This window comes from Oncorhynchus kisutch, linkage group LG17 (genome assembly GCF_002021735.2).
Source record: "Oncorhynchus kisutch isolate 150728-3 linkage group LG17, Okis_V2, whole genome shotgun sequence".
Lineage (NCBI taxonomy): Eukaryota > Metazoa > Chordata > Actinopteri > Salmoniformes > Salmonidae > Oncorhynchus > Oncorhynchus kisutch.
Genome location: NC_034190.2, coordinates 5,202,394 through 5,214,893, shown reverse-complemented (window position 1 = coordinate 5,214,893; position 12,500 = coordinate 5,202,394). Strand labels below are relative to the sequence as shown.

General features: G+C 49.6%; 1 protein-coding gene across 1 annotated transcript in view; it reads left to right on the top strand.

The window, feature by feature from the left end:
• The window catches only part of mfsd2ab (MFSD2 lysolipid transporter A, lysophospholipid b), a 60,845-nt gene that overhangs the window by 7,061 nt on the left and 41,284 nt on the right, over positions 1 to 12,500 (top strand). Inside the window, exon 3 of the mRNA XM_031795021.1 lies at positions 2,938 to 3,062. Within this exon, the coding sequence (XP_031650881.1) occupies positions 2,938 to 3,062 (125 nt within the window). The remainder of the gene's footprint in view (positions 1 to 2,937; positions 3,063 to 12,500) is intronic.

Here is a 12,500-nt window from a genome sequence, read left to right as displayed (position 1 = left end):
CCCTCCCTCCCCTCTGCCCCTCCATCCCCTCCCCCTCCCTCCCTCCCGTCTTGGCTGGAGTAGCCTAGAGAAGCTAGCGAAGCTAAATGAAGCAACATGCTGAACCCCATTCAGATAAAACAACTGTCTACCTGTTGGGTGTTTGTTGTAGCGTACTCCTTCTCATTTAGCTAAATTTTTAATTCTGTGATTTTAAAATGATTATTTTGTTATTCCATCTATCATTGCTTTAGTGAACTCTCCTTCCATTTGCTACCACATTGAACCTTTTGGCTGCTTTGATTGGTCAACAAGCTACGTACGTGAAGGCTACCGGCCTTTTTATGGGTTCGCACGTCATACAAAAAAACCCATTGACCCTTCGTCCACCACCCCTCAATAACTCACAGTGCTGAGAACACAGTGCTGCATGTCCTTCTAGCCTGCAGTATGTAGGCTGACATCTATGGCACTTCAGACATCCCCTCCCTCCCTCCCTCCCCTCGCTCCCTCCCCTCCCTCCCTCCCCTCCGTCCCTCCCTCCCTCCCCTCGCTCCCTCCCCTCCCTCCCTCCCCTCCGTCCCTCCCCTCCCTCCCCTCCGCCCCTCGCTCCCTCCCTCCCCTCCCTCCCTCCGTCCCCCCTCCGCCCCTCCCTCCCTCCCCTCTGTCCCTCCCTCCCTCCATCCCTCCCCTCCCTCCCCTCCCCTCCCTCCCTCCATCCCTCCCCTCCCTCCCCTCCCTCCCTCCCCTCCCCCCTCCCCTCCCTCCCTCCTCCTCCCCTCCCCTCCCCCTCCCTCCCTCCCTCCCCTCCTCCCCCTCCCTCCCCTCCGTCCCTCCCCTCCCCTCCCTCCCCTCCCCCCCTCCTCCCTCCCCCTCCCTCCCCCCTCCCTCCCCCCCGTCCCTCCCCTCCCCCTCCCTCCCTCCCCCCTCCCTCCCTCCCTCCATCCCTCCCTCCCTCCCCCCTCCTCCCTCCCTCCCTCCCTCCCTCCGTCCCTCCCCTCCCCCTCCCTCCCCTCCCCCCTCCCTCCCTCCCTCCCCTCCCCCCTCCCTCCCTCCCCTCCCCCCTCCCTCCCCTCCCCCCTCCACCCCTCCCTCCCTCCGCCCCTCCCTCCCTCCCCTCCCCCTCCCCCTCCCTCCCTCCCTCCCTCCCCTCTCCCTCCCCCTCCCTCCCTCCCTCCCCTCCCCCTCCCCCTCCCTCCCTCCCTCCCTCCCCTCTCCCTCCCTCCCTCCCAGGACGGTGCCAGCTGCATATTCAAAATAGGCGATGTTGTGAAAGTTCATGAAACCAAAAAATGTTTATTTTTGGTCTTAATTTTAGGTTAGGCGTTTAGCAGTGTGTTTTTTTAAAGGTTTGTGGCTGTGCCAACTAGTGGCCACTGCAGAGCTGCCAACAGAACAACATTCATAATGAAACGCTAACCTGTGACCGCTAGCCAGGGCCGCTAACCTGTGACCTCTAGCCAGGGCCGCTAACCTGTGACCTCTAGCCAGGGCCGCTAACCTGTGACCGCTAGCCAGGGCCGCTAACCTGTGACCGCTAGCCAGGCCGCTAACCTGTGACCGCTAGCCAGGCCGCTAACCTGTGACCGCTAGCCAGGGCCGCTAACCTGTGACCGCTAGCCAGGGCCGCTAACCTGTGACCGCTAGCCAGGGCCGCTAACCTGTGACCGCTAGCCAGGGCCGCTAACCTGTGACCGCTAGCCAGGGCCGCTAACCTGTGACCGCTAGCCAGGGGCCGCTAACCTGTGACCGCTAGCCAGGGCCGCTAACCTGTGACCGCTAGGCAGGGCCGCTCGCCAACAATGACATCGACTCTGATTGACTGAAGAGGATCTGCGTCTCCAAATGCCACCTTATTCCCTTTTCTAGTGCACTACTACACTACTGCACTACTACTACTACACTATGGACCAGGGCCCATAGTGCACTACTTTAGACCAGGGCCTATAGTGCACTACTTTGACCAAGGCCCATAGTGCACTACTTTTGACCAGGGCCCATAGGGAGAACCATAGGACTCTGGTCCGGAGTAGTGCACTAGATGGGGAATATTCTGGCTGTTTTTTCTTCATTTTCATACATCCACCCATCCATAACTCTAACCCTTCTCTCTGTCTCTCTCTCTCTCTTCTCTCTTCTCTCTTCTCTCTTCTCTCCTCTCTGTGTCTCTCTCTCTCTCTCTCTCTCTCTCTCTCCGTCTCTCTCTCTCTTCTCTATTCTCTCTTCTCTCCTCTCTCTGTGTCTCTCTGTCTCTGTCTGTCTCTCTCTCTCTCTTCTCTCTTCTCTCTCTGTGTCTCTCTCTCTCTCTCTCTCTCTCTCTCTCTGTTGGTCTCTCTCTCTCTCTCTCTGTCGGTCTCTCTCTCTCTCTCTCTCTCTCTGTCTCTGTCTGTCTCTCTCTCTCTTCTCTCTTCTCTCTCTGTGTCTCTCTCTCTCTCTCTCTCTCTCTCTCTCTGTTGGTCTCTCTCTCTCTCTCTCTCTGTCGGTCTCTCTCTCTCTCTCTCTGTCGGTCTCTCTCTCTCTCTCTCTCTCTCTCTCTCTGTCGGTCTCTCTCTCTCTCTCTCTCTCTGTCGGTCTCTCTCTCTCTCTCTCTCTCTCTCTCTCTCTCTCTGTCGGTCTCTCTCTCTCTCTCTCTCTGTCTCTGTCTCTGTCTCTGTCTCTCTCTCTCTCTCTCTCTGTCGGTCTCTACTCCTCTCTCTCTCTCTCTCTCTCTCTCTCTCTCTCTGTCGGTCTCTCTCTCTGTCGGTCTCTCTCTCTCTCTCTCTCTCTGTCTCTGTCTCTGTCTCTGTCTCTGTCTCTGTCTCTGTCTCTGTCTCTGTCTCTCTCTCTCTCTCTCTCTCTGTCGGACTCTCCTCCCTCTCTCTCTCTCTCTCTCTCTGTCGGTCTCTACTCTCTCTCTCTCTCTCTCTCTCTCTCTCTCTCTGTTGGTCTCTCCTCCCTCTCTCTCTCTCTCCTCTCTAGTTGGACCCGTTCTATGCTTCGATCATCCTGTTTGTGGGGAGGGCCTGGGACGCTATAACGGATCCCACCATAGGCTTCCTGGTCTCCCGCTCTCCCTGGACACGCTTCGGACGCATGTTGCCATGGTACGGACACTTTACTGGTCCCCATATCTGTCAATCAAATTGTAGGTGTATAGAGCTGTTTACAAAACTGGTATTTCTCTCATCCTTATCTGAAAATGATCAGAACAATGGTCCGAAGATAAAAACAAGGAACGGGAGATTCAGGGGTAGTTGGACACAGTCTCGGAATGGATAAGGAACAGGAGATTCAGGGGTAGTTGGACACAGTCTGGGGATGGATAAGGAACAGGAGATTCAGGGGTAGTTGGACACAGTCTGGGGATGGATAAGGAACAGGAGATTCAGGGGTAGTTGGACACAGTCTGGGGATGGATAAGGAACAGGAGATTCAGGGTAGTTGGACACAGTCTGGGGATGGATAAGGAACAGGGGATTCAGGGGTAGTTGGACACAGTCTGGGGATGGATAAGGAACAGGGGATTCAGGGGTAGTTGGACACAGTCTGGGGATGGATAAGGAACAGGGGATTCAGGGGTAGTTGGACACAGTCTGGGGATGGATAAGGAACAGGGGATTCAGGGGTAGTTGGACACAGTCTGGGGATGGACAAGGAACGGGAGATTCAGGGGTAGTTGGACACAGTCTGGGGATGGATAAGGAACAGGGGATTCAGGGGTAGTTGGACACAGTCTGGGGATGAATAAGTAACAGGTGTAATCCTCCGGGTGTCGTGGGTGTGGAGTCAAATGCAGGAGACAGAGAGTGAAATGCTGTGCGTCTTTAATAGCACCAATGCACCACAGGGTGCTCACAATAGTTACGTTCCCAAACACAGGGAATCAAAATGTACAACGGAAAAATCACGACCAGGCACTAACACGTACCTCTACAACAGAGCCGAAGGTTACACTGAAATAATCCCGCACAACAACCAGGCGGGCCGGCTGTCTAATAAAGACAAACTAATCATTCATAAACAGGTGCTACCACTAAACATACAAGGAGGGGGAGGAAAGACAATCAGTGGCAGCTAATAGGCCGGTGACGACGACCGCCGAGCGCCACCCACCCGGGAAGGGGAACCACCCTCGGTCGGACTCGTGACAACAGGAGATTCAGGGGTAGTTGGTTTCCTTCTCTTCTGTTGCGTTAACTAAATGCAACCTTGAATTGGCATCGCAAAATACATATAAATATATATAAATATAATTCAAATATTCTACAATCCCCCTTTCTGTTATTTTCCTGTTAGGATGTGACCTTACATTTTTGGTGTCTGTGTTTAAGGGAGTTTTTATAAAAAAAAAAAGCCATGTCCAGGGAGACTTGGTGGCATCCGAAAGGTTCACTGTCTGTCCTTAGCAAAATAGTTTAGCAATATTTATTGTGGGAATCTCTGTGTTAAACATTTCCCCATTGGTCCCCCAGTCATAGAAAAACCCCATAGAGTCGAAGTCTCGGAAATCTAATTAGCATAATAATAAGAATTGTCAGTTGGATTAAGAGGGATCTGTTTTTTTTTCATTTTTTTTTTTTTCATTGGATTCATCTCAATCCAGCACATCCTCCGATGTCACACTTCTACATCTACGGTGTAAAGGTGACGGTGCTAGACCGGTGTTTTGTCGGACCATGAGACCTCCCGAAAATCAGTCTTGTTGCAGTATCGTCCGAACGGTTTGGCCTTTAAAACTATTATGACCCCCCCCCCCCCTCTATGGAAAGATAACTCTCAAGAACACAACGGTGTTCTCCGTGTTGCCCTACGATCCCCACAAGTGTCTTGGATCTCGTCTGAAGTCGGTACAGCCGATCTGCCAACTCCTGTCTGTAGTAGCCGAACAGTTTGGGCTACACAGTAATATGACCCCTCTGTGGAAAGGTGAGGATATCATGAACCTGTACGTGTCGGTAGTTTTGCCCCAGACCTCATCTGAAGGTTGAAAATATTAAAGAAGGTTACAGCACATTCAGAAAGTATTCAGACCCCTTGACTTTTTCCAGATTTTGTTACGTTACAGCCTTATTCTGAAATAAATAAAATATATATTTTTTTCTCAGCAATCTACACACAATACCCATAATGACATCACAATACCCCATAATGACATCACAATACCCCATAATGACATCACAATACCCCATAATGACATCACAATACCCCATAATGACATCACAATACCCCATAATGACATCACAATACCCATAATGACATCACAATACCCATAATGACATCACAATACCCATAATGACATCACAATACCCCATAATGACATCACAATACCCCATAATGACATCACAATACCCATAATGACATCACAATACCCCATAATGACATCACAATACCCCATAATGACATCACAATACCCCCATAATGACATCACAATACCCAATGACATCACAAACCCCATAATGACATCACAATACCCCATAATGACATCACAATACCCCATAATGACATCACAATACCCATATAATGACATCACAATACCCCTAATGACATCACAATACCCCAATAATGACATCACAATACCCCATAATGACATCACAATACCCCATAATGACATCACAATACCCCATAATGACATCACAATACCCATAATGACATCACAATACCCATAATGACATCACAATACCCATAATGACATCACAATACCCCATAATGACATCACAATACCCATAATGAATCACAATACCCCATAATGACATCACAATACCCATAATGACATCACAATACCCCATAATGACAAAGCAAAAACAGTTTTGTATAATTTTTTGTAAATGTATTAAAAATAAAAAAATAAACCTTATTTACATAAGTATTCAGACCCTTTGCTATGAGACTCTAATTTGATCTCAGGTGCATCCTGTTTCCATTGATCATCCCTGAGATGTTTCGACAACTTGATTGGAGTTCCCCTGTGTTAAATTAAATTGATTGGACGTGATCTGGAAAGGCACACACCTCTCTATATAAGGTCCCACAGGGAGGTGACCAAGAACCCGATGGTCACTCTGACAGAGTTCCTCTGTAAAGGGAGACTAGTCAGGATCGAGGCAAAGAAGATTGGAGAAAAGTACAGAGATGAAAACATGCTCAGGACCTCAGACTGGGGCGAAGGTTCACCTTCCAACAGGACAATGACCCTAAGCACATAGCCACTCCTGCGTTGTCTTGGCTTCGGGACAACTCTCTGAATGTCATTGATTGGCCCAGCCAGAGCCCAGACTTGAACCCAATCGAACATCTCTGTGAGACCTGAAAATAGCTGTGCAGCGAAGCTCCCCATCCAACCGGACAGAGCTTGAGAGCATCTGCAGAGAAGAATGGGAGAAACTCCCCAAATACAGGTTGTACCAAGCTTGTAGCGTCATACCCAAGAAGACCCGAGGCTGTAATCGCTGCTGAAGGTGCTTCAACAAGGTACTGAGTAAAGAGTTTGAATACTTATGTAAATGTGACATTTCAGTTTACATTTCCCAAAATGTCTAAAAAAAAAACATTTTTTTGCTTTGTCATTATGGGGTATTGTGATGTCATTATGGGGTATTGTGATGTCATTATGGGGTATTGTGATGGCATTATGGGGTATTGTGTGAAGATTGAGGGGGAAAATAACCTAACAATTTAATCCATTTTAGAATGAGGCTGTAACGTAACAATGTGGATAAAGTCAAGGGTTCTTTCCGAATGAATATGGAGACTGTTGAGGGCCAAAAATAAGAGGTTAAATGCATGTAAAAACCCCCACAAAAAAACAGTTTTCTGATCTTTTATCTCTTAGATATAGGACAAACTGATTTAGATTTGTTCCGTGTAGTTAATCTGTTAATCAATGTGTTTGTATGGGCTAATAGCAGTAAGGCCCAAAATAATGTTTATATATAATTGTTCAACTTCAAGGGTTTTTCAAAATCAAATAGCAAAATGATCCTTGGTATGACCTTAAACCAATTCCATATGTCTTAGTACAACCCCCCCCCCCACACACACACACAGATTGGCAGGTAGCCGAGTGGTTTGAGCATTGGCCCAGTAACCGAAAGGTTGACTCTGACAAGGTCAAAATCTGTAGTTCTGCCCCTGAACAAGGCAGTTAACCCACTGTTCCTAGACCAGTTGACCCACTGTTCCTAGACCAGTTGACCCACTGTTCCTAGACCAGTTGACCCACTGTTCCTAGACCAGTTAACCCACTGTTCCTAGACCAGTTAACCCACTGTTCCTAGACCAGTTAACCCACTGTTCCTAGACCAGTTAACCCACTGTTCCTAGACCAGTTAACCCACTGTTCCTAGACCAGTTAACCCACTGTTCCTAGACCAGTTAACCCACTGTTCCTAGACCAAAACAGACGTCTTCTTAACTGACTTACCTAGTTAAATAAAGGTTAAATATATATATATATATATATTTTAAAGACATTACCCCATTAGACTGATCAGAAGTGGGGCAGCGGCCTCGTGGTGCGACTGCATACATGAAATTTCATCTACGTCTCTGAAAGGGTTACTGTGGTTCATGCTGATGCAGTTCTATTCCACTCACCCTCATACCAACCCCCACCCTCATACCAACCCCCACCCTCATACCAACCCCCACCCTCATACCACCCCCACCCTCATACCACCCCCACCCTCATACCAACCCCCACCCTCATACCAACCCCCACCCTCATACCAACCCCCACCCTCATACCAACCCCCACCCTCATACCAACCCCCACCCTCATACCAACCCCCACCCTCATACCAACCCCCACCCTCATACCAACCCCCCCACCCTCATACCAACCCCACCCTCATACCAACCCCACCTCATACCAACCCCACCCTCATACCAACCCCCACCCTCATACCAACCCCACCCTCAAACCAACCCCCACCCTCATACCAACCCCCACCCTCATACCAACCCCCACCCTCATACCAACCCCCACCCTCATACAACCCCCACCCTCATACCAACCCCCCACCCTCATTACAACCCCCACCCTCATACAACCCCACCCTCATACCAACCCCCACCCTCATACCAACCCCCACCCTCATACCAACCCCCACCCTCATACCAACCCCACCCTCATACCAACCCCCACCCTCATACCAACCCCCACCCTCATACCAAAACCCCACCCTCTACCAACCCCCACCCTCATACCAACCCCCACCCTCATACCAACCCCCCACCCTCATACCAACCCCACCCTCATACCAACCCCCCACCCTCATACCAACCCCATACCAACCCCCACCCTCATACCAACCCCCACCCTCATACCAACCCCCCACCTCATACCAACCCCCACCCTCATACCAACCCCCACCCTCATACCAACCCCACCCTCATACCAACCCCCACCCTCATACCACCCCCTCATACCAACCCCCACCCTCATACCAACCCCCACCCTCATACCAACCCCACCCTCATACCAACCCCACCCTCATACCAACCCCACCCTCATACCAACCCCCACCCTCATACCAACCCCCCACCTCATACCAAACCCCCACCCTCATACCAACCCCCACCCTCATACCAACCCCCACCCTCATACAACCCCACCTCATACCACCCCCTCATACCAACCCCCACCCTCATACCACCCCCACCCTCATACCAACCCCCACCCTCATACCAACCCCACCCTCATACCAAACCCCCACCCTCATACCAACCCCACCCTCATACCAACCCCCACCCTCATACCAACCCCCACCCTCATACAACCCCCACCCTCATACAACCCCCACCCTCATACAACCCCCACCCTCATACCAACCCCCACCCTCATACAACCCCCACCCTCATACAACCCCCACCCTCATACCAACCCCACCCTCATACCAACCCCCACCCTCATACCAACCCCCACCCTCATACCAAAACCCCCACTGAAGATTTTATTGCTGCTTTCCATAATAAGTCGTAAAGATTTCTTCAATCAAACATTCTCTAAAACATAAGCCACACATTACCTGCAGGGCCCCCCCCCCCCCCCCCCCAAAAAAAGAAGAAAAAAATGCAAATAATCATTCCTTTCTTTTGAGTCTTAGCTTGTTAATAGTAAAGAGTGTAAGAGGTTTCCTGCTTGCCTTGCAGTTTTCCAGAGAGGGTCCCTGACTTGGTGAATCGGATTCCTTGTTGCTAGGTTACCTAGAACTCCTAGGTCACCTACTTTACAGTCATCATAAATGTCTCGCCAGCAAGTAAAAAAAAAAAAAAAAGACGTTTTTTATTAGCGAGCGTTATGCATCCATCTCTTGGAATTTACCTTCAGTTAAAAACAACAACAAAAAATATATTAGTATCAACTAACTCATGTTGGTTGATACCTTGGCCATCTAATCGCAATGATTTCATTCATATGTAGGCTGGTAGGCTTATAGACGTGTATATATTTTTGTGCACACAAATCAATTCACCTCCACTTCTGCCTTGTTGAATCATATGAAATGATTCACCCCCCCCCCCCCCCCCCCCCCCCCCCCGACCGGGTGTCCTTAGTCCTTAATCAGCCCATCCTACCTGGCACCGTGGCGTCCCGCCTGTTAGTACCCGAGTCCCCCTCATAAACACACATGTACACCGAGAGGGCAGGGGACAGGAGTACTTCATTTGTTTGTCAACTTTATATTTAACCCTGTGTGGCTAAAGGTGTGTCAGTCTGGTAATGTCCTCATGGAACCAAGTTCACTGTAGGAATGTCTCCTGGTGTTTGTCTCCATAAAATTTTGAACAATCAAATGTAGTATTTATAAAGCCCTTCTTTTCATCAGCTGATATCTCAAAGTGCTGTACAGAAACCCAGCCTAAAACCCCAAACAGCAAGCAATGCAGGTGTAGAAGCACGGTGGCTAGGAGAAACTCCCTAGAAAGGGGCCGGAACCTAGGAAGAAACCTAGAGAGGAACCAGTAGTTTTAGAGGATGCAACAGATCAGATAATAATAGCTCAACTATGGGGGAAGGGTGACAAGTGACACCACCTGACGAGGTCCCAGCTGGTAAAGATATGAGTTCCTGCGCTCGTTTTCCCTGGCCCCTGGGGGGGGGGGGGACTGAATAGTATTGATTTCCCCTGGCCCCTGGGGGGGGGACTGAATAGTATTGATTTCCCTGTCCCCTGGGGGGGGGGACTGAATAGTATTGATTTCCCTGTCCCCTGGGGGGGGGGGGGGACTGAATAGTATTGATTTCCCTGGCCCCTGGGGGGGGGGGACTGAATAGTATTGATTTCCCTGGCCCCTGGGGGGGGGGGGGGACTGAATAGTATTGATTTCCCTGGCCCCTGGGGGGGGGACTGAATAGTATTGATTTCCCTGTCCCCCTGGGGGGGGGGACTGAATAGTATGTATTTCCCTGTCCCCTGGGGGGGGGGGGGGGGGACTGAATAGTATTGATTTCCCTGTCCCCTGGGGGGGGGGGACTGAATAGTATTGATTTCCTGTCCCCTGGGGGGAGGGACTGAATAGTATTGATTTCCCTGTCCCCTGGGGGGGGGACTGAATAGTATTGATTTCCCTGTCCCCTGGGGGGGGGGGGGGACTGAATAGTATTGGATTTCCCTGGCCCCTGGGGGGGGGGACTGAATAGTATTGATTTCCCTGTCCCCTGGGGGGGGGGGACTGAATAGTATTGATTTCCCTGGCCCCTGGGGGGGGGGGGACTGAAATAGTATTGATTTCCCTGTCCCCTGGGGGGGTACTGAATAGTAATTGATTTCCCTGTCCCCTGGGGGGGGGAGGACTGAAATAGTATTGATTTCCCTGGCCCCTGGGGGGGGGACTGAATAGTATTGATTTCCCTGTCCCTGGGGGGGGGGACTGAATAGTATTGATTTCCCTGTCCCCCTTGGGGGGGGGGGGGGGACTGAATAGTATTGATTCCCCTGGCCCCTGGGGGAGGGGACTGAATAGTATTGATTTCCCTGTCCCCTGGGGGGGAGGACTGAATAGTATTGATTTCCCTGTCCCCTGGGGGGGGGGGGACTGAATAGTAATTGATTTCCCTGTCCCCTTGGGGGGGGGGGGGGACTGAATAGTATTGATTTCCCTGTCCCCTGGGGGTGGGGGGGGGGGGTACTGAATAGTATTGATTTCCCTGTCCGCCTGCAAATGTTAACTTTTTTTCCATTTGTCACAGCGAAGTAGTTCATGAAATGGTTTTTAACCGACGCTCTGTTGGTTTCCTTTCCAGTCATTGTCTGTGGTAGCAGGTCTGTAATGATGACGTGCGTTGGTCATGTCTATAGCGGTTATCAATTGGCTATTCGAACAAGCACTAGTCTATTGACTTAGACTATCTGACCTGTATCTCGCCTAAAATAATTGTCAAAAACGAAGAAGTGATTTTTCTGTCAACAAATCAGAAGCGGAAATGTCAGACTGAGAGTAAGATTGAGTCAAACACACAAACCAACGTGTGAAAAAAGGGTTGAAGAAGCTCATCTATTGCCTCAGGCAGACCGACACTACCAGTCAAACGTTTAAACACCTATTCATTCCAGGGTTTCTTAAAAAAAAAACTATTTCCTACATTGTAGAATAGTGACATAATGAAATAACACACATGGAGAATGATGAAGTAACTGAAAAAAAAGTGTTAAACAATCAAAATATATTTCAGATTATTTAAATAACTACCCCATTTTGGCTGCCTTGGTGACGCTTTGGCACACTCTTTGCAATTTTCTCAACCAGCTTCACTGGAATGCTTTTCCAACGGTCTTGAAGGAGATACCAACAAGATGCTGAGCACTTGTTGGCTGCTTTGTGAAACATTCACCAACTCTGTCTCACAGCTATTTTTATAGTTTCGATGTCTTCACTATTATTCTACAATGTAGAAAATAGTTAAAATAAAAAGCCCTTGATTGAGTAGGTGTGTCCAAATGTCAACGATGCAATGGAATTTAGCAGGCTGCAGCTTGGTAATCTGTTTCTTCTTACTTCTAAAGTATTCTGAGAAGAGCGAGAGGAAGAATGGAGGATTAAGCTTCACGTTCAGCCAGTCAAGATGTGTTTTTGCCCTAAGGTGTTGAGAGAATCTGTCCCTTTATACTTTGACTGAGAGGAGAAAAGGGATAGGTTTGGAGGGTAGAGGAGTGACTACTGTAGTCAAACGAGTCTTTGGTTCAGAACAAGCATGAATCTTGAGGTGACATGCTTAATTGGTGCCTAGGGGCTGGGAGGAAGAGCGACCGAGAGGGAGGGAGGAAGGGAAAGGGGGGGGGGCACTCCAGTCTCTTCATAGTGTTTGGGATGGTAGGAGAGCTCTGATTGGCTGAAACTGGTGGTGTGTTGTGGGCTGGACAATAGAGAGGTCTGTATAGAATTTTGTAAAAGGTAGTTTGAGGATTCTAAAGGGGTTACTGCAGTTCAGCAGATGTGGAGAAGCGAGAGAGGAAATGGAGAGGCATGAGCACTGTGTCAAAGACTTCCAGTGTAACTGCGATTACGGGACCGAGCGACTCTTCCCCGAGGGCTCCACATCT